Source organism: Theropithecus gelada, chromosome 7a, assembly GCF_003255815.1.
Source record: "Theropithecus gelada isolate Dixy chromosome 7a, Tgel_1.0, whole genome shotgun sequence".
Taxonomy (NCBI): Eukaryota; Metazoa; Chordata; class Mammalia; order Primates; family Cercopithecidae; genus Theropithecus; species Theropithecus gelada.
The window spans coordinates 24,826,438-24,852,238 of record NC_037674.1 but is presented as its reverse complement, the minus strand read 5'-3'; the positions used below and the strand labels follow the sequence as shown (position 1 = coordinate 24,852,238).

The window sequence follows — 25,801 nt, the reverse complement described above, 5'->3', positions numbered from 1 at the left end:
ATTTAGTTATCAGTTTGCACAAAACAAGGTGATATATTTCTATTCATTTGCAACAATCACATTTGTATCATGCTTAGGTATTAGAATGACTCTTTGCAGTGAGATGTGCCTATCATTCTGTCACTGAATTGAAATTGGTTTGTCCATTAGTTTAATAAATATTTGCTGAGTGCGATGAACATTTACTGAGTCCTTTTATTTCTTGAGTATTAAATATATTTACTGAGTGCTTAACAGATAGTCTTAAAGGAGCTTTGGATACATAAGGGAACAAAACAGACAGTATGCTTTTCCTTATGGAACTTATGGGCTAGTGAGGAGAGACAGACAATAACCAACAAATGTGATTAAATAAGTTATATAGAATGTGTAGTAGGCATACATATACCTACCGCACACCTCTCGACTGTGGTATGAATACTGTGTGAGGGGAAAAAAAAAGAGCCTCCAACTGAGAGGACTGCAGAGGAAGCAGTATCCTAAGAGGGCAGTTAAGTTTTCATTAGAGTAAATCAGTGCAATGTATAAATCTAGCAAAATGTTAGGAAAAGTTTTCACTAATAAAGTCCATCTTGTAACATGGACTTACAGGACAATACTGGACCTTGTTAAACACAGAATGAAGTCAACCAGAAAGTTTGCAACAAAGATGAGACTGAAATTGCAGTTCTTGACAATACACATTTCTCTATTCAATTGAATTTTTTGAATTTATTGCTGAGTCTATGTTTAGGGTGTGTGTGTGTGTGTCTCCCACTAAGGCAATAGAGATGATACTGGTTTGGCAGTTGTTTGATATATGCATATTTATATATAAGACTCAAGCATTAAAATTGCTGTTAGGGTCAAAGCACAATGGTAACTTACGCATGTGCTCTACAATTGACATGCTAAAGACTTAGGAAGTTTTTTTCTTGACAGTCTGTCAGCTATCACTTATGGTTCTTAGTGGTTCCAAAGGCTCATTTGTTCCAAATCTGATCTTCATAAAATTGGTTATATATCTATAGGTATGTAATTGTTTTAAATTTTGAGGCATAGATTTTATTATCACTATTATAGTGTCTGACACTGCACTATTGACCACACACACACACACACACACACACACACACACATATATATATACACATACATACATACCCAGACCCCTTTATATATTTGTGTAACTGAAATAGATGTGGACATATATTTATATAAGTATGTGTGTATTTGTGTTGCTTAGGTAGATAAGTGTAGATGCATGGATAGACATATAGGTATGCCTATCCATCCTCTATTGAGATAGAGATAAAAATTCTCTAAATGCTAGATCAATGGCATAGATTGACATGCAGTGGGAATTTACAGAAGAGAAAAATCATTGTAAGACAGGACCAAGTCTGGTAATAATTCATTGAAGAGGAGAATCTTGATTTTGTTCTTGATGGCAGAGCAGGGTATTGGTTGATAGTGAGAAGTTGAGACATTCTGGATGATAGAGACAATATAGACAAATCCCGGAGACAGGACGAAGTATGGTATGTATACAAAATGACATGAACAATGGTCTAAGCAGACTATGAAGTTTATGAACAGTGAGGAGATTGGACCGGATGGATGGAACCAATTTGTTGATGGTTTTGATTTCCAGTTTAAAGAATTTTACCCAAATTCAGTCAGCCCTAGAGAGACCACGTGGGTTCTACAATTAGTAATTGACATAGTTTAAATGACGTTTTAGGAATATTAGGTAACTAAACAGGAATTGAGACAATGAGGACCTGGAACAGAAAAACAAATAGGATGCTATTGCTAAACTTTAGGTACAACTTAATGAGGTCATGAAAGTAGTGAGGAAGAGATGAGACAGGGACATTAGGTAAGAAGAGTTGAGCAATCTTGGTGATTACTGGAAAAAGGAACAGATTCAAAAGAAGATTCAGGACACAGTCACCACTAAAATATGGTAACAATGACTACATTGTTATGAAATTATAGAGTTTCAGCGAGTTTAGTTAATTGAATGAGATGAGCAATGTGGGTACCAGGTTTGGTCATTCATGTAGAAGACCATGCTATTTATTACATCAATGCGGCACCAACATCCCACTCTTCCAGCTCCATAAAAACTGAATATGGAGAAGATAATTTTTTCAACCACATTTGCCATTGTTATTCTGATAATAAAGATCATATATATTAATGTAGAAAATTTGAAAATAAAGAAGTATTTAGAAGACAATAAAATATCACCTGTGATTTAACCTTAATAACATTAAAACATGATAAATATTTCTGTTCTGAAAGAGAATAAAAAACTAAATATTATTTTTGAAACAGTGAATGGAGCTAATTAGGAAGATTTATTAGCAAAACAGTAACATTTTTCTTTTTTCATTGTAGAGCAATATCATAAAAGTTGGACAAATGAGTAGCTAGTTGAGTGACATGTACAATAAATGAGAAATATGAAAAATGAACAATTACCGTTGTTAACTGTAGAAACTTAAAGTTGAATTGAGATAAGCACTGTCACCTAGCAAAACAATGACAGAGAGGAATAAAGAACAGGGAGAAAAGCTGAAAAATGTTACACAATTGTTACACGATTCATTCTAAGAAGGCCTATGAGCATGAATTGCTGAACACACTAAGTTTTCAAGGATAAGAGATGAAGTACTTCAAAAAGTTTTGATCTCTTGCCTTTCCTAATGGATGCTATTTAAACTGTATACAGGACTAGCATCACTATCAATGCTATCAAATATTTTGTGCTCTCAAACCTGTGACTGACAGAATTTTATAAAAATATAGATGTGTTTTTACCTCACATAGTGATTGCTGCATTTGTTAAATAGCATATTTTTAAAAACAGATTCTAAAGGAACTCGCCAATATATAACACAGACCTTTGTATAGCAATAGATAAGATTATGTAGGCATGATTACAAGACTGGAAAGATCTTTGTATATAAAATTTATTATATATTTTATCAATAGATTATTAATATGGGTCAATTAGTAAGCAAGTATTAATAGTATTAAGTACTTGTTGAGGTTCTATTTCCCTACTAGATTCCATGCAGAATTTTAAAAAGGCAATAGTTATTTTTACTTTTTTCACACTCAACATATATTTATCATACAGTGCCTGATACAAACATGGTAGAATTGTCAATATATGCTTGTTTAACTGAAGTAGATGAAGACACGTATACATAAACATTGCATATATATGTGTGTGTGTGTGTGTGTGTGTGTGCAATCAATTACTATATTAGAGTGCAATAGGATTCAGAGAAGGAAAAAAATTGTTATAAGGCAGGGGCAAGTTTGGGAATAGCTCATTAAACTTGAGCTTTGTCCTTAAGAGCAGAGCAGGGTATGGATTGATTGAAAGTACGACGTAGAGATATTCTAAGCAGTGGGGACAGTATAGACAAAACTCAAAGGCAGAATCAATTTACAACTTGTGTAAATCATGATACATACAATGAACTAAAGAAACTATGAGGTTTATATTGAACAGTGAGAAGATTGGACAGTCACGTTAGAGCCAACTGTTTGACAGCTTTGGGTGCTAGTTTAAGAGATTTAAACTAAACCCAATAGGCAAAAAAGAGCCAATATGGGTCTTCAGTTGGCAACTGAAATAGTCAAAGCAGTATTATAAGAAGATTAAAGAATTAGGCAGCATATGAGATGGGAAGGAATTTGAAACAAGAAAGATTAAGGAACTATTGCTAAATTCTAGGCATGAAGTAATAAAGCTGTAGAAGGACGAAGAAAGCAATGAATCTGAATGGATGTTGAGAAAGAAGTTAGCTGAGTGTTGGTGATTTACCATATTCACAGAGTCAAAGGGAAGAAGAGACAAGAATAAGAGCTGACTAAATTTTGAGTATAAAAATAAGAATATTTACTCCCGGCACTGCTAATTAAAATGTACTCTGGAAAAAACTTTCAGAAAATCGGTTTTTCAATTTTATTTCCTGTAATCGTCCTAAGAAAATCAGAAATATAAAGAAGCATATATAAATTGTTCATATTTATCTTAGTAAAAAAATTGAAGTAACCAAAAACAATCAACAATAGGAGATATATAATAAAGAAGTAATAGTAAAGTAGAAGCCCTCTCATCTAGCCTAGTTGTATCTATTAATTGGTTGATTAATGGAAAAATTTCAGTCAAGTGAAGAATTATTAAGGTGATATGTACATGCCCTAAATATATTTACTTCAAACATAAAAAGGTACATTCATTTGTCATTTTTCAATGTAGAGCTATGCCTTTTCCTCTGAGTATGATTCTAATAATGATTGTACCCATTAAATATTGTCTATAGTATCCAGTATTTCTTTAAAATGAACTGATAATTCCGGGATATCGGCCAAACAACTTGCATAATTTCTCTAGATTTTTATTACTTTTTCTTGTTATTTTGCCCACCTAATTCAGCAGCAAAGTTTTTAATTACTCACCTTCTTCCATGGCCACTCCTTAGCCACTATAAGGACAGGCTCCTATTCTGAAGAATATAGAAAACAATTGCAGTTTTAAACAGAGGATGCATGATCTGAAATATATTTTAACAGAATCACTCTGACTGTTCTATTTGAGAATGGACTGTGGTGGGGGAGGGAGAACTTTTATGCACTTTGTATTCCATAATCACTCTGATGCAAAAACAATTGTAGCTCTCTTTCTAGTGTGTGCATTTCCTGTGAGCCCCAGTTGTGAATAGCAGAAAATACAGAGGCATCTAGGAAAACCTAGGAGTGGGAGGGACTGGGAGGGTATAAGGCCTTTCAAGGTGTTTAAAGAAGAGACAAATATGAAGAAGCAGGCATAGTTTCAGAAGAAGTTTTTTTGGTTTTTGTTGTTGTTTGTATTTACCTAATTAGTTCTCAACTGCAGAGGCACATTAGAATCTGCTGGGGAATTTTAAAAATACCACTGCATGGGCCGCCTCTCATATACACTGATGTAACTGGCCTGCGTTGGGGCCTAACTCTCTTTCTCTGTTTCTCTCTCTGTCTCACTGTCTGTCTCTCTCTCTCTCTCTCTCTCTCTCTCTCTGTGTGTGTGTGTATATGTGTGTGTGTGTATATATATGTGTGTGTATATATATATCCCCTGTTCTCTCTATATATATGTAATCCAAGTTTATGACTTGGATTAGGCAGCCTGTAAAATGGCTTCCAGTGATCCCTGCCTTCTGGTATGTATGCCCTTGTATAATACTCTCCTCATGAGTGTAGGCAGAGGCAATATATATATATATATATTATATATAGAACAGGGGATACCAGTGTGCACCTACCATTGAAATCAATTGTTTTCAAGTCTTTTTAGGTCTTGTTCTCAGATGGTCTTGGGTAAATTGTGGCTTATTGCCTTCATTGTGTAGAACAAAACACTCTATGGCCCAAAGGAATTCCAGCTGGCATCTATGATCTTATTCTCTTGAGGCAGGGCAGCTAAAGGGAGGATTATCTTCACGTTGAGTCTGATGGCAGGGTAATTTGCTTCATGTGAAGGCAAAGGGATATTGTTAGTTTTTCAGCTACATTGGGAGTTCTAAGTAGGCACATCTCAGGCTAATAGGAAGTCCAGACTGTGGTTCAAACCTTTTCTTAATTATCCTGTGTAGGAATGGACCACGCAGTATCCCTCAAGGAAGAAGCAAGAATGTTTCCACAGAGAATATACATATTTCATCTCTTTCTCTGCTGAATGGATCTCCACTGAAAGCCATGAATTATGCTTATTAGACCCTGTAGAATCCCAGCTTATGGCAGTGACATTAAAAACATCTAGTTTATGACTTGGATTAGGCAGCCTGTAAAATGGCTTCCAGTGATCCCCGCCTTCTGGTATGTAGCCCTTGTATAATACCCTCCTCATGAGTGTAGGCAGAGGTAACATCAGTTTTGGAACTAGGTTATATATATTAAAACAAACAAACCTGTGGCTTCCATTTTGGGTACTTTATCTCACACTCTCTGATTTCTTGCTCTGTGGGAAACAGACTGTAATGTTGTAAGCAGTGCTGTGGAGAGGTCCACATGGTAAGGAAGTGATAGGTCCTGACAACAGCCAGTGAGGATCTAAGGTGGATCCCTTTCTGAGTTGAATATTGAGGTAGATGACTACAGCCCTGGTCGACACCTTGATTGCAGCCTCATGAGGAATTCTGACCAAAAACACTGTGCTGAACCATGCCCAGGTTCCTGAGCCACATAAACTATGAGAAAACAAATATTTGTTTCAAGCCATTAAGTTTTAATTTGTTACACAGCAATAGATAACTAACACGTGGAAGGATTCATCAAGAGAAGGGTTTTTCATAAGTGAAATGTTATTCTCTTCTCACATTTCAATTATTAGAATATAAATGAAAGAAAATACATTTGGGTAGGCTCTCATAAATTCAATGATAAGGATTTGGAAAATGCAACCACATGATAACCAGGAAGTAAAAGGAAAACATAAGAGGCATTTTCCCAGACGAGAGTAAATATCTGGTTCCCTGAGAAGTATAGTTTGAAAATGGAGAAATCAGATGTTACTGGAAAGAGGCTAGGACTGTATTATTTCTTGCTTCCTGTCAAGTCTTTTCAACTCAAGAGAAAGTAAATTTTCTCGAGAAACCATTCAAAATTAAAGGATAGGTGGGTGTATATGTGTCCCTGAAGGAACAAGTGACCTTCACTGAAAGCAGCAGCTTGGTTAAATAAATACTGTACAGAAGTGGAATAAAGCTGACAACAATGCTGAAATAGTTACACATGAAGTTTTAATGAGTTATTTCATATTAAGATACATATTGAGAATTCAAACCAGAGAGACAAGTTAATAGATATTTTTCCAACTCTGTTTTAGGGTGATCATAGGAATGATACCCACAAGTTAGTCCTAGTGGCCTGCCTCCGTTTTGGTAGATCAGTGATGTATTCTGATTGGCCAGCAATCACCCATACTGACTGTTAAATATTTTTGTTATTGCTCCTACGCATGATGAATTTGAATTCTGGTTTTCTTTAGCCTTGTGTTATTTATGTGTAAAGTTGGATTACGGGAGGCAAAGAATCTCTTGTGTCTCATTCACGCTCAAGTAAATGGCAGTGGGGTAGGGATGTAAATGAAACTGCTTGATAAGCCCTATAAGTCATTCTGATGTATCAATTTTGCTTACTGGTGTTTAATTGCAGACATTGTCATATTAACACAACCACAAATATATTATGGAGTAAGATGCAAAAATCACAGTTAGGAGAAAAGAAATGTTCTGCCTGTGGTGGGCCCGCTTTGCACTATTCTCTAACCTCTTATTTTATACCTGTACTATTAGAGATATTTCAGTAGAAAATCGTGAGGGGCACTGTTTTAGAGTTTTTGTTGTTACAGGGTTGCTTTTACCACAGCGAGGTCCCCTTGTACATCTTTATGTTGTTTGGCAGCCTAGAGAACCAGAAGAGCAAACTCTATGAGACAGAAACCCTAAGCATTTACCTCCAGCATCCCTTCTCTTCTGTCATTAAATTGAATACGTAGCCAGCTCAAAGGCTGACAATTTATACTATGGCTTTTATATTTTTAATTTATAATTTATATTATGGCTTATGTCAAAATGTTTTGTTCACTGCTTTGAAAGTATCTTTTGTTTACTTTTGTTATTTTGTATTTTGATTTTTTCCTTTTTAATTGTTAGAAACTCATATATTTAATTTTCTCTTTCAAAGAACACTTTAGAAAGTCTTATATGTATATTTTGCACAAAGTTTTCCATTCGTGAACAAAAGACGGATAGGAATCAGAATTGAAAACTACATAATTTCTCTTCTCCTTTTGAGTCAAATCATCATGGTATAGATTAGTAATTCTGTATGAAGTGCATTGCCAAGACATAGTTACATTTGTGTATAAATGTATATCTCAATAGAAATAAAAAACAAAAAACCCAGAAGACCACTAGCTAATAATACTAATAGTCTAAGGGTAGAAAGCATGTGCTAACTGATCTAGACTCTTGTGACAGTTGTATATCTATCCAGCTGCATGACTTTAGGTGTATCAAAATCTCAGTTTCCTAGACTACAAATGAGTAAGAGGGATGGAGACCCCTTACAGTTTTAAGATTCTAGAATTCTAAGTGTGTGTAACTAGAGCACGTTTTATTTTGTAAAATTTGCATAATAAATTTAAAAATAGGAGAAAAATAATTAAAGTACATGTTTCTAAAAATCTTTTTTAGGTGACTTATACTACCAGGAATGGATTTACCACTAAATATTGGTTTTGCCTAATTCAGCATTGCCATATAATTTAATGGAAGTATAACTCCATAGACAAAGAGCATTTGGTCCTAACATAGCTTGTATTTTATATGTATATACACTATTTCTATTTAAATTTCTGTATAGTCATGTTTTACCCTTTTAAAAAATGAAGATTAGTTTTATTATGTATTTTCTTTTGTCTATAAACATTCAGTGAATTCACACTGAAAACTGATTATGGACAGATAGTCTGCTAGGCACTAAGGAAACACATGTGAAAAACAAAGTCCTCTTCTGCCCTCAGTATGCTCGCAAGACTACATACAGTTACTGAAGCCTGACCTCAAAACCTAGCTAGCAAAGTCCTTGAATCAGGTGATAGTTCAGAATACCATTCATGCTCTCTCCCAAGAGTATATCTGAGGAAGGGCAGTTCTTTCTAATTTCCTACATCCTGGTCATGTAGATGAACCACAGGAAAATCAAATGAATCTATTGTTTTTGTTGACCTAGTCTTTTCTTATAACTCTCATCTATAAATGTATTACCAAATACTGTTCATGTAAAGGGACTTGAATGACAAATATTTTGAAATTAAAACCACAATGGTTAGCATACCTTTTAAGTTAGATAAATGTTGACCTCCCATTGGTGAACATATAAAGTGCTACCAAGATCTGCCAATGAAAGACTTTTGAAGTGGAAATTCATCTTTGTAATAATCCTGTTATCTGTAGGCTGACCTCAAGCCCTCATGACATTCAGGGCCCCTTATTCCTAATTGTATCTTCTATTTTGGGCATTGTGCTCTTGCCATCTAACAGGAAAACAACTTTCAGTGCTGCCACCTTTTGAACAGCAGAGATTTCTAGAGATTAGAAAATGACTAAATTTAAATACACATAGTTTTAAAATATGATACTTTTCTACTCATGCATTCAAATATATTCTAACTTTAAAATCGTGTAAATACTTATATTTGTAATGATTTCACTTATATGATCCAATTAATTGGCAAGAATATGTGGCAAAAGATTTTTTACACATTTGTATTGTTCCGTGTGAGACATCTATTGTAAGCATTGCTTCAGGCTCTCATTTTTGTCTGCCTTCCAGGATTTGCTGGCCCAAGTGCTGTGTGCTAGACTTAGTGTCAGTCACAAAGGGGAGGGAAACTTGCAGTTGAGCCAGACAGTTTTGTTATTCCTTTAAAATTAAAAGCATATGAAACAGATAGAGCTTATTAAGGTTTTTTTTTTATAAATAACATAAACTTAAATAACAAAACAATAAAGTTCAAAAACAACTTAAAATAGAGTTTAATGCTGTAACCATAGGAAAAAAAGCATGATTATTTGTGGGAAGAACATTATTAAAAGCCATATTCCCAAATATGAATTATACAAAGATAGATTATGTTACTTGAAAAAAACTTAAAGATTTCTCAATTTTACTTTGAGGAATTATAAAATGTTATTTTGTGGCAAGTGAGATGAAGTACAGTATTATCATCAATCACTGTTGCTATTTTATATACAAGATTTTTGGAAACATCCTTTTAGCAATACCCTTTCCACTTGAGCAGCATTAGAAATTTTGTTCTTGTTAATAGGTATAAGCATGTTCTAATCCTGTACTTTTGTTAAATTATCTATTTTACTGACTTTCATAATAGATTTTTTGGAGAATATTCTTTTTTTCTGATTAGAGTTTAAGTAGATTATAATTTTTCACTAGAAAGCATTTAAAATGCTGCTAATTTTCCATAGTTAGTGTGGCTTGATTATCTGACAAATCCTGCCAGCAGCCTGTAGGTCTGATATACCTTATATAACATCATCTGCATTATTATTATTATAGCAGCCATTTTATAAGCAGATAGGAATATTTAAATAATCATTATCAGATAATCAAATCTAACATACTCTTAAGGGTAAATTAATTTAAGAAAAAATTACTATTACTAACACCATGATTGTACAACCAGTTTTACAATTTTTTACAACCTTTAGTTACTAAATCTGATTTTTGTGTATACTTTTCAAATCTTTCTTTAATGCAGTGTCTTAAACATAAATGCACAAGTCCAGCTTGATCAGTTTTTCAGTAGTTTTCCAGCCTTTCTTGGTTACTAAAAAATAAAAGGAAAGAAAATTTTGAGAAGAAAGAAAACAGTCCACTTAAAGAAATCTCCCTGCTGGAACTGGTTCTTTATATACCATATACAATTAAGTTATTGCCATAGGAAGAAAGTGGGCTGTTTTTTGTTCTTTCTTCGTTTTTTTTCCTCTTACAGGAATCCCCTTTTGATTTAAGGCAACAAACATTTCCCCTCCATTGTGTGTCCATTTAGCTGATGCATATGTGTTGTAATGGTTTTCCAGAATTAGTTCTTTGAAGTTACAATCTTCATTGCATTCTTTCTGTTAAAACAAACAAACAAACAAACATTATCCAAATGATTTTTAGAGAGGCTCAATTAAACGAAGAGTAAGCAGGTAATATTTGGTAGAATTGAAACATACATGACTTTTTTTAATCCTCAGATTGAGCAGGCCAAATGTGGTTTATCAGCTATACTTATGTAGTATATTTGCATAAAAAGGTATCTTAAATTTAAAATAAAAACACCACGTAATACACAGTTAGTTATGAAATATGTGTAGCTTTTTGGCAGTTCATGTCAACTATTCTTTAAAATTAGCACCTATTTCCCCCTAAGTGACAGGCGTCATATTACTATTCCCACATCACTCGTTCTTTAACCACTGGAAATTTGGTGTAATTAGCAGAACCTCTGCCTCCCTCAGGTGAGAGACTTGTTTCACAACTGTTCTTTCTTTACTTCTACATTGTGTTCAATGGTAATGGAAGATAAAAGGTTAATTTGTTTGTTCATCCATGCGATCATTTGTTCATTCAATTAAACCTATATCATTATATAATTAGCCTGTCCCAGGCATTATGCTGAGCTGTGGGAATATAAAGGAAAGCCAATTATATTTTATTATAGTGGGATGAACTGTTACATATTTTGCATTGTAGTGAAGTGGGAACAATGTGAATAATTACAGTTCAAAGCCCATGATTTTGAGATTGATGTTGATAAATGAACTAAACATTTCAAGATTTTTTTCCCAAGAATTTTCATGTCAGCAATGTGCAAATTGGGTGACCTTTAACAAAAAGAGCTTTAATACTGGCAAATGGAAATTTTGGATTTTAAATATCTAAAATGCACATGGAATTTTAGAGCTGGAAGGATGCTTAGAGGTCAGTTCATTCAACTCATTTTACAGATGAAGAAACCAAAATCCAAAGAACAAGCCATTTGTCCAAAGTCACACAGAAAACATTTTTTTCTTAATGTTTGAGTAAAAAGTGTTTTAATAAAATCATTATATTAATACAGTTGGAGATAAATTAATTCCATTTTTACTTTTCAGAAAGGTGAGATATTTTGACAAAAATTAGTTTTAAAAATTAAGCCTAAGCTATCAATTATCAATACCTTTGCATAGAGTTTTCCTTCCTTGTTCATTGCAAGATAGAATTCACTTTCCACCCCTTTGATTGCCACAATTCCGACTGCCACTGTCCTGATTTCCATGATATCTGCAAGGAATCACAGAAAGACATGTCAAGTATTCGTTCAGCTTTGCAGGTGATCCAAGAATGGCCATTTGTTCTTATTTCTGTTTTAATTGGAAGTTTTTAAAATTTTTAATGTGATTATTTACTCAGCCCAAGACCCCTGACCCACAACAGATACACACAAACACCAGAATAGTCATTATATAAGGGAAGTACAAACTGATGGGTTTTTTATTTTGTAGAAAATGTGTCTGTATCTAATAAATAGTCACATATTTGAGTTCAGCTTTTTATTCTCTAGAATTAAATTTCTAATTTACTATAATAATAATAGCTAATGTTTATTGAACTCATACCACATGCCAAGGATTATTACATTGCTCTCATGTATTAACACATTTACTCATAACCACAGACTGAAGCAGGTAGTCTTGTTATCCCAGTTTTACAGATCAGGAAACTGAAGCACAGAGAAACTAAGAAATTTGCCCAAATTCTTATACCTGATAAGTAGCAGAACTGGAATTTGAACCCAGATATTCTGGCTCTTAATCATTATATAATTACTCTTCTATTTGAATAAACTTTATCTTAAAAATTATTGCCAACAGAATAGCTCTTGAATATACTGAAAGTGAAGAAAATTCTAATTAAAGCAATTGTAAATGATGGTAAATAGAGCCTACTGCCTTAAAAAAAGATTGTTTTAAACTGATAGTATTTTGATACATGGAAAGACCACTTAAAACAAAATAATGAATCCTGTTTCTATAATACTTCATAACTTTATACTGTTATAATTAACTTTTAAATCTTTGTTGAAATTGTATTTACAAAACGTGTTTACACAAGAATGGTAACTTACTATCTGCCTTTATTATATATATCTTCCTTAAATCCTGTGTTTTAATGACACACTAAATAAAGTAAAATCTCAAGAAATTTATTAAAATGATGTAAGAATTAAAATTTTAGTGTACTTTTATGCAATTTGCTATTAATTATATTTTCTACATGAAGGTACAGCCCTGAGTCATTCTCTTACCTATGTCTAACACAGTGCAAAGAAAAGTCAAAGTGTCAATTATCTGTGTGACTGGGCCTTCAAAAGCTACTTTCTAAAATATTGACTTAAAGAAAAAACTAATTGTATTGCCCCATACCTTCAATTCATTCTCTTATTTATTTTTTGACTTCATTTTTGCTATCTGAATAATATAATTTCTATTCATGTCATTGGGATTTAATGTAGCCTAGCTAATATTTGTCATTTGCTTCACATATATGTTGCATATAGAAGCCTGTTTCCCAATATACTGTACTTAACACTAGTCAGAGCTCGTCCAGTTGAGAGTTTCACAGCTGCTCATCTAGAAATTGGGTTTTATTAAGAAAATGCAAATGAATGGATATTAATCTTTTTATGTATTTATTAAGCATTATCACAATGCATAGAACCCTACTGTGGTTTTAGGATACAAATTAAGAAAAACAGCCCTGGTTCTGAACACCAGAAGTTAAAACCTGATAGAAACAGCAAACATGTCCATATATATTGTTTTAATTAAGATATATATATATCTTACATTAATTAAGATATATGTAATTATATATATTAATTAAGATATATATATATCTTACTTTTCCCACATCGCTCGTTCTTTAACCACTGGAAATTTGGTGTAATTAGCAGAACCTCTGCCTCCCTCAGGTGAGAGACTTGTTTCACAGCTGTTCTTTATTTACTTCTACATTGTCTTCATATATATATATCCTAGTTAAGATACATATAATCTTAATTAAAAGAAAGCATTTTGAAGAACACAGGCCTGAATAGGCTAGAGAAAATTTAGTAATTGCTTACAAGCACATGAAGGATTATGATGTTGATGCATTCATGTAACATTCAACAGATCTTCACCGAGAGCCAATTCTGTGCCAGGCTCAATTCACAGACAAGCCTTGCCCTTTTAGAGCACTCTGTTTGGTAACTATAACTTCACTTCATTAAAGGAAGCACAAAGGGAAATAACATGCAGAAGAATACTATTAGGTTAAATTTGTACTAATACAATGAAAAATACTGAAGAAATTCATTGATTCAAAATATTTGCCTCCAAAATGGAATAAATATATCAATTAGGTTGGTGCAAAACTAATTGTGGCTTTTGCCATTACTTTTATGACAAAAACTGTAATTACCTTTTCATCAACCTAATATTTAAAAGACATATGGAATAGTTGGTTTCTAAGGATCTTAGCATTGTAAAATATCATTAAGAAGTAAATATTTTCTTTTCCTTCAAGTCTCTTTACTCCTGCCATTCCTCCCTTTATTTAATATATTTTCTTTTAGATAAAAAGAGAATGCTGATGCACAAGCTTGGAGTGTCTTTCATGATCAGTTATTAGGGACTGGAATCTGTAACGTTTGCTGGCTTTTGTTTGACAGAACAATTGTAAAACATAAATGTTGACTGATAGAGTTATTGTTAATTATGATAGGCAGACATCTTCCCTTTTAGGTCCAGTCATGACAGTAAGTTCATATTGCCCCACTCCCAAAATGTTTTCTTCTATCCCCTGCCTGTCTATTGCACTTTACAAGAGGTGATGGCTGGGTGCGGTAGCTCACATCTGTAATCCTAGCACTTTGGGAGGCCGAGTCAGGCAGATCACTTGAGGTCAGGAGTTCAATACTACCCTGACCAACATGGCGAAACCCTGTTTCTACTAAAAATACAAAAAATTATCCAGGTGTGGTGGTGGGTGCCTGTAATCCCAGCTACTCAGGAGGCTGAAGAAGGAGAATGGCTTGAACCCAGAAGGCGGAGGCTGCAGTGAGCCAAGACAGTGCCACTGCCCTCTAGCCTAGGCGACAGAGTGAGACTCCATCTCACAAAAAAAAAAAAAAAATTAGTTGGGCATGGTGGTGCATTCCCGTAATTCTAGCTACTTGAGAGGCTGAGGCAGGAGAATCACTTGAACCCGGGAGGCAGAGGTTGCAATGAGCCGAGGTCACACCACTGCACTCCAGTCTGGGTGGAGTGAGGCTCTGTCTCAAAAATAAATAAATAAATAAATAAATAAATAAATAAATAAATAAATAAAAATAAGGTGATGAACATTTTTAATCTTATCCCTCCACATATTAGGGTTAAGGATACCAAAAATTCTTTGAAGATTCTACCTTTAGCTGAGATTAGAATAGACGTATATTCTTAATTGCTTGACATATTTGAAAAATACCATTAACACTGGGAAATCAATGTATCTAAAAGACAATTGCTTGGGGAGAGCATTAAGCAGTGTTGTCAGAATCAATACCTTATCAACCCTGATTTTCTAGTCCATTTTGCTCCATGTCCTATGACCCTCTTTCATTCAAGAAAAGCTCAAGGATAAAGAAATTAACATTTTCACTCTTTTGTTCAGTTGCAGCGTGGGGAGTGATGTTGCTTTCAGTATGCACAAATATTTATAGAAGTATTCACTATGGGCCGGGCGCAGTGGCTCACGCCTGTAATCCTAACACTTTGGGAGGCCAAGGCGGGCAGATCACCTGAGGTCAGGAGTTCAAGACCAGTCTGGCAAACATGGTGAAATCCCGTTTCTACTAAAAATACAAAAATTAGCCAAGCATGATGGTGGGTGTCTGTAATCCCAGTTACTTGGGAGGCTGAGGCAGGAGAATCACTTGAACCTTGAGTTGGAGGTTGCAATGGGCTGAGATTTCACCATTGCACTCCAGCCTGGACAACAAGAGCTAGACTCCATCTCAAAAAAAGAAGAAAAGAAGTATTAACTATGAAATTATGAAATCCTGCCCTCCAAATCAGAAGCCACGAAGTTGCTCAGAATACATAATAGAAAAATATGTAATACGCAGATATTAAGTTAGCTACGAATATAAGTTAATTATACTTGGTCTTTTTGCATAACTGTATGCAAAAAACTGTTGCCTCACATAAAACAAATAGAAGAGGCTATCTTTCTTTGTGGATTTCCATTTGTGCTTAAGAGAAGTTTGTTCACATAAGTAGCACTCAGTAAATTTATTCCCAAAGATTTAAAGCATATTACATAGATGCATCACATTGTGGACATGATGTCCATGGCAGCATAATGGTACAGTTCAAAAATATAAATAAAAGAGAAGGAGAGAATCAGCTTACGCAATGTAACATGAAAAACCAGGCAATGTGTCAAACTCTTTGACTATTTAGCCTCGTCAGCAATATTGTCAACAATAGCATAAATTTATTATTTAGGATGTCACCGTTACACACTAGAGACTATGCCCTAAATGACTTCCCTATTTTTTATCCTCTGGTTCAATAATTCATGAATTTATCTAAACCTTCTTGTCTGTTTATTATTTAAACCTATATCACACTTGGAATGAAAAGTGAGGAATTTTGATCTAATTTGCAATTACTTTTCAAAAAAATTCTCTAAAATCTTTCAGAATTTTAGGTGTCCCTCTAATCTTGTATTTCAGAAATTGATACTAATTCTTTTTTTAATTACCAATAGCTTTGTGATTTTAAAGTGCTTTAACTTTTCTGTTTGAAAAATTACTTTTTAGTGTCTCACCACATAGAATCCATGCCCACCAATCTTAGCATCATGAATATTTCTTTTTCCTGAAACCTTTAAAGCTTTATATTTAAAGTTTTGAGGGGGTATATGTTAATATGGCTGTGCTAGCATGATAACTAAATATTATTTTCAAGTTGGAAAAAAAAGTGGAGGCAGCAGTTTGATGGTTAGCCAATCAGAACTTTTAATCTTGTCCTTGATCAAATATACCCTCTTGGGCATGTTAAAACTAAGAACCAGTATCAACAAAGAAGAAAATATTTAAATTTAAGTAAATTTTATGATTTTCTGTCAAGCCTGGATTGTTGAGTGGGAAATCTTAACCATTATAAATTTATATTATGTTTAAGGCTATAGATTCCATTCATTTTACATCATTAAAACACACCAACATACACATATATGCAAAAAATACATGAACATATCCAACATATACAAAAAACACTGAAAACACAACAATAGGAAAATAAAACCTAGTTTAAAAGTGGGCAAAATCTGGACATCTCACTAAAGATACACAAAGGGCAAATAAGCATATGAAAAGATGCTCAATATCATAGATCATTAAGGAATCGCAACATGGATGCAGCTGGAGGCCATTATCCTAAGCAAATTAACACAGGAACAGAAAACTAAATACTACATGTTTTCACTTATAAGTGACAGCTAAACACTAGGTACTTAAGGACATAAAGATGGCAACAACTGACACTGGGGACTACTGGTGGGGAGTAGATGAGGGAAGGGTTGAAAAACCATTAGGTACTATGCTCAGTACCTGGGTGACGGGAGCAGTCATACCTCAAACCTCAGTATCACACAGTATACCCAGGTAACAGTCCTGTAATGTACCCCCTGAATCTAAAATAAAAGTTGAAATTATTTAAAAAGGAATTGCAAATTGAAACAACAATGAGATACCTCTATACAACTAAACTCCAAAAAACTGACAGTGCTGTATGCTGGCAAGGATGCAAAGCAACCAAAACTCTTCCATTACTAGTGGGAATGCAAAATGGTGCAGTCACATGGTAAGACAGTTTGGCAGTTTCTTAAAAACTAAACATACTCTTAATATATAATCTAGCAGTCATGCCCCCAGGTATTTGCCCAATTGAATTGAAAACTTATGTCCACACAAAAACCTGAACATGACTATTTATAGCAGCTTTATCCATACTATCAAAAACTAGACACAACACATCCAATAGGTAAATGGATAAACAAACTATGGTACACTTATACATTGGAATATTATTTAGCAATAAAAAGATATTGAGCTGTGAAGCCACAAAAAGACAAGGGGAACTTTAAGTACATATTGCTAAGTGAAAGAAACCAGTCTGAAAAAGCCACATACTGTGAGTCCAGCCATATGACATTCTGGCAAAGGCAAAACTTTAGAGACAGTAAGATCAGTGGTTGCAAGGGCCTTGAGGAGAGCAGAAAAAGGATGAAAACCTGAATCACAGGGGATTTTTAAATCACTGAAACTCTTCTGCATAATATTGTAATAGTGGATACATAATATACATTTGTCAGAACTCATACAACTATACAGAGCAAAGCCTGGACCTTAGTATAAACTAACAGTATAAATAAATATTGGCTCATCTATTCTAACAAATGAGCCACGTTAATGCAAGATGTTTATAATGGAGGAACTGTGGGGGGAAATGGAGATTGTTTATGGGAACTCTATTATCTGCTTTTTTTTTTTTTTTTTTGAGACGGAGTCTCGTTCTGTTGCCCAGGCTGGAGTGCAGTGGCGAGATCTCGTCTCACTGCAAGCTCCGCCTCCCAGGTTCACCCCATTCTCCTGCCTCAGCCTCCGGAGGCGCTGGGACTACAGGCGCCCGCCACCACGCCCGGCTAATTTTTTGTATTTTTAGTAGAGACGGGGTTTCACTGGGTTAGTCAAGATGGTCTCCATCTCCTAACCTTGTGATCCTCCCGCCTCGGCCTCCCAAAGTGCTGGGATTACAGGCGTGAGCTGCCATGCCCAGCCTATCTGCTCGTTTTTTTTTTTTTTTTTGTAAATCTAAAAGTGTTCTAAAATACAAAGTCTACTAATTTTTAAATGCAGCTGTCTTTAATAATATTGAGTGTAGAGAAACTGTTTGTAGTGACATTTTGCATTATTTATTCGTGTCCCGAATATATAGAACATATGGGATTTGTTATTAATTACTATTAAAAATGTCTTTGGTAATGGATTAAGATCTGCTTACCCAATGGATAACTTCTTTTTGTGAAATACAGACAGTAAGGAGGAGTAAGGTCATAATAAAAACACACTTTGGAAATTGTAGGATACAAATACTCGACATACAGACCACTGTTTCACTTGTTAAGTGTACAGTATCTCTCAGGTGTTTGGGAATGGAAAATAAGAGCCAGTAATATTTTAGAAACTTGATCTGATTACTTTAATTATGATATCACATCTGGATATTAATAAATATATACAAAAATTCAGTTAGTATTTTCTCTTTCCACAGAAAAAAATAAAACCTAGCAGTATATGCCAATTGCAAAAAAACAAAAAAAAAACCACACACACACAGGAAAGTAAATAGGAATTCAGAAGAAAGAAGTGGTCAAGGGAGGATTTGAGGAACAGAGCTTGAATTAGATCTTGATGGATGAATAGAACTGACATAGGTAGAAAAGATGGAAACGTGCCAATTGAGAGATGAAAGTACTATGTGCAAGGCCACGGAAGCAAAGATTCAAAAGTCATGTTCAGAAGATTGAAATTAGAGCTTATATGTCTGGAATAGGAAGTGTAACAAAATAGTGAGAGGGTGGAAAAAGAGTTAGGGCCAAATCGTCAAGGGTCTTGAATCTGCTAGGTTCAAGGAATTCTTGTTCCTCAGCCTCCCAAGTAGCTGTAATTACAGGCATGCGCTACCACGGCCACCTAATTTTTGTATTTTTAGTAGAGACCCGGTTTCGCCATGTTGGCCAGGCTGGTCTCAAACTCCTGGCCTCAGGTGGATCCCAAAGCGTTGGGATTACAGGTATGAGCCGCCGCGCCCATCTCTAGCTGTAAATTTTCTGCAAATTGTGTACATTCTTGGGAATTGTTACAAAGTAAAAAAAATCAAATTGTTTTTAGATGTCATGAAAAAAATTAATAAATGTAATAAATAATAAAGTTAGTGTAATGTTTTGTTAAATGTCTGCTAATCTGTATATTTTATTTTCAAATTTTACTGTCACTATCTTAATATTAAAGTTTAAATACATTTGCAAGCCTTTGAAATTTCCACAGGCTCCCAGCTCTGTGCCTATGGGTCAAATGAATAAAATGTCCCTGTCCTTAACTCTGAAATCTTTTCAAAGGACTACCCTGGTTCCTTTTCACTAGCACCAACTTTTTTAAACATGTAGCTAGAATCTGCTCATTTTTCTTCAATTTAACTTTTGCATCCTAACTTCTAATCTCTTTATTGGCGTTCTCTCTTCAAGCTCATGAATAAACTCCTAATTGCCAAATCCAAGAGTGCTTTCAATAACGCTTTCTTTTATGCACTGTTTGGCTCGGTTGAACATTCCTTATTCTAGTCCTAATTCTCATATTTCACTAATCGTGCCCTACCGGAGTGCAGGGTGAAAAGTTAATCAAACTGATCAATTTTTGTGTAGCCAATTCTATATAGATCTTTTGTGATAATTTATTATATTGTATCTATGCTTAAAAGTATGTTTTCCATACCATTGTCTGAAATATAGTTTATTCTAACTTTTATAGTTTGAATTTTAAATATAAATTCAAATTATTTTAAATTCATCAGGAATTAATTCTGGGGTATGGTGTGAGATGATACTCTAAACCAGCAGTCAGGGGCCGGGGGCCAGGGGGAGATTCAGGATGAAACCGTTCCACTTCAAATCGTCAAGCATTGGTGAGATTTTCATAAGGAGCACACAACCTAGATCCCTGGCATATGCAGTTCACAGTAGGGTTCACGCTCCTATGTGATTCTAATGCCGCAGCTAATCTGACAGGAGGTGGAATGCTTGCTCACCCGCCACTCACCTCCTGCTCTGTGGCCTAGTTCCTAACAGACCACAGAGGAGTACAGGTCCGCAGCCCAGGGGTTGGGGGCTCCTGCCCTAAATTGATAGTTTATCCCTTCAAATAGCAATCTAGTTTTTCTCAACATCATTTATTAAACATTCTATTCCTTTTTTTTATTGATGCCTCTCTTTTACCTTTTATTGACTGTTTTGTCCCATTGATTTACCTGCCTGTCAGCAATATAATCTCATTAATTTATTGTAGGTTACCGGTTTTCAGGTGGTTCATTACATTTGCAAGTAGCGTTGATTGTGTTACCAATTATACGTGAATATATCCTCTGAAGCTATGCAGAATAAATCATACCATTTCCACATAACAGCCCTTGAAAGAGGTGAAGACAATGATCATGCTTCCCATCATCCATAGTTTCTTTGGCCCTTTCTCATATGGTATGAATTCCAGACTCTTTACCAGCTACATTATTTACTTAAAATAAGTGTCTCAGCAAGAACTGGACTGATATAGAAAGCCTAAGACAGAATATTGTTCATTATTTTCCTTGATATAGACCATAAACGTATTTTACAGTAACACAATCTCACCATCTCCTTAAAAATATTTTTAATTCTGTCATTATTTTAGAGTTTGAATACAATTAAAAGTATGCCTATCAAAAATAAATTTTGTTTTAGGTTAGTATATTTTTCAAGGTTCTATTATAAAGTTTGATTAAATATATTTTATATATAAAGGCAAATGTCAACTGTTCCCCTTCAACAAATGATGAATGTTCTTCATTTTCTTTAAATTAATTACACTTTTAAAAACCTCATGATTTTTGAAAGCATAAATTTCAAAATGACCTCATATAGCATGTGTAGAATTAAAAGTGAGTTAAATAAATATATGTTGAAATATAAATGTTATAGCATCAAAGATGACAAAATCTAGTTTTGGGATCTAATCATTAAAATTCTTTCTATGCTTTAAAAAAATTAGCTCACTTATTTTAAAAATTTCTTTGGTTTTTAAATGTTGAAATAAGAGAAATAATTTTATTCTTCTATTTGCAAATAATGCTCCATAAATAAAATATTGCAGGTGTAGAGAGTTGTTATACCCCTCCAAAACGTGAGACCAACTCCAATATGATTGTCAGAATATTTTCTGTAACATACAAAGATATTTAACAAGTGTTTATTATTTATTTCCAGACCCATTCTTGGCACTAGCACTGTACTGATCTGAAGAAAATTATCTAAAAGTTAACCGTAAATTGTCAAATATATGTCAGTTTAAAAAATAAAATAAAAGCGAATTTTTGAGTTATTTTATGCTTCTAATAACTTATATTTAACTCAGTGTTCTTTATACTTTCTCTTGTTAACCAATGGTTTGCTAAGGTTATAAATTTAGCAACATATGACAATGAATGAACTTATTTATATAACAGTGAACATCATCATGACTTCATTAAATGACGAAAGAATGAGTTAACAAAATTGTGAGTAAATCTGTCTCATATTTCTAAATTCCAGGCATTCATATTTGATATCTTTGTGGAGGCACTCAAACCATTCTTTTCTAAATTGAAAAAATACAACATTATTTTTTAAAAATTTATAAGTTGAGAAAAGATTACAGTATGCCTTTAGTTAAATTAATCCCCCAAGTACCTTTGGAAACATTTGAGTGGTCCACATACAATTGCTTAAGAAATGGTGAGTTTTAATTCAGCCACTTCAATTCTGTTTATAATTTGGCATGGAATAAATCACAAATAACTGATACATGAATATATTAAAATGTATGGTACCCAAAAAATTAGCTACTCCTTTCTCTTATTTGTCATTGGCAAATTTGGGAAATGTCTTCGTCTATAATGTCATGTAACTTTTCCATCTACTATTTATCATTGCATCTGTGCTTTTTTTCTACCCATTTGAGGTTACACGTTTTGATTCTGGCCCTTTTCTTATGAGGCATAATAAGCTTTCTATTCTCTTCTTGTCATATCTTTGCCCCATAAGTCTTCAGGCTTATGACAGTATAATGTCATTCATTATGATGTTCATTACTTCAATCACGTGTAGGCATTTTTCTCCCCAACTTTCTGAGTAAAGATTCTTAATTGTTCCCAACTTTTATTCTCTCTTTTTTCCATGGCAATAGAATTTTTAGCTGACTGCATAAAATAAACTTTCCATTTTCCAGTCTTTTTTGCAGCTTGATGTGGCCATGTGACCAAGTTTTAGCTGATATGATTTAACTGAAATGTCCTATGGCAACTTCCGAAAATCTTCCATAAAAGATAGCCAGCAGAAGCCCTTTGTGCTCACTTTTAATCCCTTTATTCCATATGCCTGCTGGAATTTGGATTCTACCTTGGGTTATGAGAACAAAGAGATTGTGGAACAGTGAGCTAAATGGACCTGGAAACTTCCAGATGTTTTTGTGGAGCAGAGTTGTCACTCCTCCAGACGTTTATTGCATGGAGAAATAAACAATTTTTTAAGCCAAACTGAATCTTAACTAATGCACCCCAATTTCATTTTACTTCAAATGCATTCTTCAAAAAATGTACACACAAGTCCAGGAGCCTGTTTTTTCAGTTATTCTAAGCCAGCAGCCAGAAAGACAAGTCTTATTTTCAACACTGTTGTTAATGGCCAGGTGTTTACTTTCACAGCTTTTTTTTTTTTTCACTTCTAAAGTCATGAGATAAAACTAGAAGAAAAAATGAAAACAACACCTGTGCTGTCATGTCTTTCATTTTCCTATCCAGAACTTCACTGTCATGAGGGATTCCAAGTTTCTTCTGGTGCTGTCATTTATTCCTACATGTGTCAGCATTTAGTTAGCTTGATAAATCTTTTCTGGCTGCCCTTTACATCTTGATACACATGTCAGGAAGACCACAGCTCCCCCCTCAGCAAACTGTCAAACCTGTGTTCAGCTGCTTCCTAGCCAAGAAATTACCTAATGTCAGCTAGCTTTTCTGGATACTCATTATTGTTACATAAAGCATGAGATGCTGTTGCCACTCTCAAAAAGACCAGGTTCACCATTCTTGATTAGAAAATCATAACTTTTTATTTTTGAATAAAACAAGTTATTGATTACTTAACTATGTTCAGTACTCTACATATCTGTCATCTTTCTTCTGTATATAAATGCATTACATTTGCCACAATCTTTTTTTTTTTTTTTGAGATAGTCTCATTCTGTAGCCCAGTCTACAGTGCAGTGGCGCCATCTAGGCGCACTACAACCTCCACCTCCCAGGTTCAAGCGATTCTCCTCCGTCAGCCTCCCGAGTAGCTGGAATTACAGGTGTGTGCCACCACACCAGCTAATTTTTGTATTTTTAGTAGAGAAGGGGTTTTGCCATGTTAGCCAGACTGGTCTCGAACTCCTGACCTCAGGTCATCCACCCACCTTGGCCTCCCAAAGTGCTGGGATTACAGGCACGAGTCACTGTACCCAGCCTTACAATTTCCATATTCTTAACGATGGTTTGGATTCCCTAGCCTCTTTAGATTTTTTCTTCTTGGCTTCCTGTCTGAATTAGTTTTTCTACTCCCTCTAAAAGTGCTTACCTTTTCTAATAAGCTGTAGCATAGAAAAGAGTATCAACAAGACTTTTCACTTTCACATCTAGTCAAGAAAAACAGTTTACATTATACATGATTGGTGACCATCTCAGACACAAGATGTGGAACAAACACAACAAATATGTTCCAAGTGGGCTGCGGTAGTTCCCTTGGTGTCCTTACATCCTGGAATTTCTCCCAGCAAGCTGTTTGAGTTCTTGGAAGTATTTCTTTTCATTCTTTCTAGATGACACCCGTGTCACTGCATTTCTACTTTGTTGATCTTCTAGGAAGTGATACATAATGCTGGAATGTACCACCTTAATGTCAAACTTCAGCAAACATGATAGATCACAAATACTCATTTATACTTAATAGCAGTGATCCAAATTATTTCTATCACATTTATACATTCCTCTTGCTATGCCCATTTTTTCAACTTCCAGGCCCAATGGATGTTGAGGCTAAAGCAAAAGACGTTAAAGAAGTCAAGTATCATTTCAAACCCAGGTCATTTTGAGAATTAAGGTATGAGAAAGGTTAAGGGGATGCTATTTTTACTAGGTGGGAGTGATAATGTGTTGGAGTTTTTATAAAGATATTAAGTTTGAAGTCATAGTGGTTTTGTATATACTGGTCCTAAATTTGGCATAAGAAAATCACTTTGTGATCTAGATCCACAGCGAAATTATAGCTGTACTAGATATGTAGGATCAACAGAATTGCTTATTGGTAATAAAAAAGAAATTTGTTCAGCACCAAAATATTTCATATCTGACTTTTTAAAATATAGTGATAATGTTAGTGTTTTAATTTTAAAAATATTTAATATGTACTCAGTGTTCCCAATGTTCCCAGTGTTAAAGAATTATCAGGTGTCACTTAAGGTATCCTCACATGTGGTTTTTCTACCTCTGCCTCCCTCTTTAATTTACAATCTACAGTAACATTTTAGAATTCCATCATTTTCCATGCTCTGATCATAATACTGTGCTCTTCAAAACATTAGAATGTCCCATTTTGATTATGGTTGTATGCAGGGCTTAAATTTTACCAGAGAATTAAGAAATATATTAAAGCATAGCTACCATTTCTATTTAATGCCATCCTCTAATGAAAAGATGGAATCATTAAACTCTTAATTGTACTGTGAAGGTGAGAATTCTTCGGTTTGAAGTGGATTTACATTTTCTCAGTTCTATTTATCACCATTTCTCTTTTTGAGTTTGCTTATCATTATGACTAAGAGAGTCATAAAAAATTGAAAGATAATGACAATATGTTTCAGCCAGTCGCTTCTCAATCACATTATTCCTATTATCAATCACTTTTAAAAGCATAGCTTAGTTGTAACCAGTATCTTGATAATGAAGATTATTTCATTCTCTGCCAACTACTAATTAGTTGTTGCAAATGAAGTCCTTGGCTACTTTTTGTCTGCCTCATAGTAAAATCAAGGAATTTAAGTAAATACTTTATTGAATTACTTCAATTCAATACTTTATTGAAGTGACACCTAATAATTTAATCCATAAGCCACTGTTTTGGTCTTGACTAAGAAATAAATTTTTCTTGTTCTGACTCTAAGAAAGGGAGTAAAAATTGTGCATGAAAAGCCAAGCAATTCGTTGGTCTGAGATTTTAGAATGAAGTAAAGATAGTGCTTATAAGTCACATATAATTTTTAAAAATTAAATATAAAATATTTTAATGATTA

The 25,801-nt window shown here is 34.2% G+C and overlaps 2 protein-coding genes across 4 annotated transcripts in view; one reads left to right on the top strand and one right to left on the bottom strand.

Annotated features, from left to right (window-relative positions):
- Positions 1 to 25,801, top strand: part of FAM227B (family with sequence similarity 227 member B) — a 279,192-nt gene that overhangs the window by 105,419 nt on the left and 147,972 nt on the right. The gene's annotated exons all lie outside the window — the stretch shown is intronic.
- Positions 6,248 to 25,801, bottom strand: part of FGF7 (fibroblast growth factor 7) — a 67,665-nt gene continuing 48,111 nt past the window's right edge. For both annotated transcript variants that reach the window (XM_025390826.1, XM_025390827.1), the window contains exons 3-4: positions 11,777 to 11,880; positions 6,248 to 10,688 (exon numbers count right to left, since the gene is read on the bottom strand). In XM_025390826.1, coding sequence (XP_025246611.1) covers positions 10,494 to 10,688; positions 11,777 to 11,880 — 299 coding nt within the window. In that variant the 3' untranslated portion in view covers positions 6,248 to 10,493. The remainder of the gene's footprint in view (positions 10,689 to 11,776; positions 11,881 to 25,801) is intronic.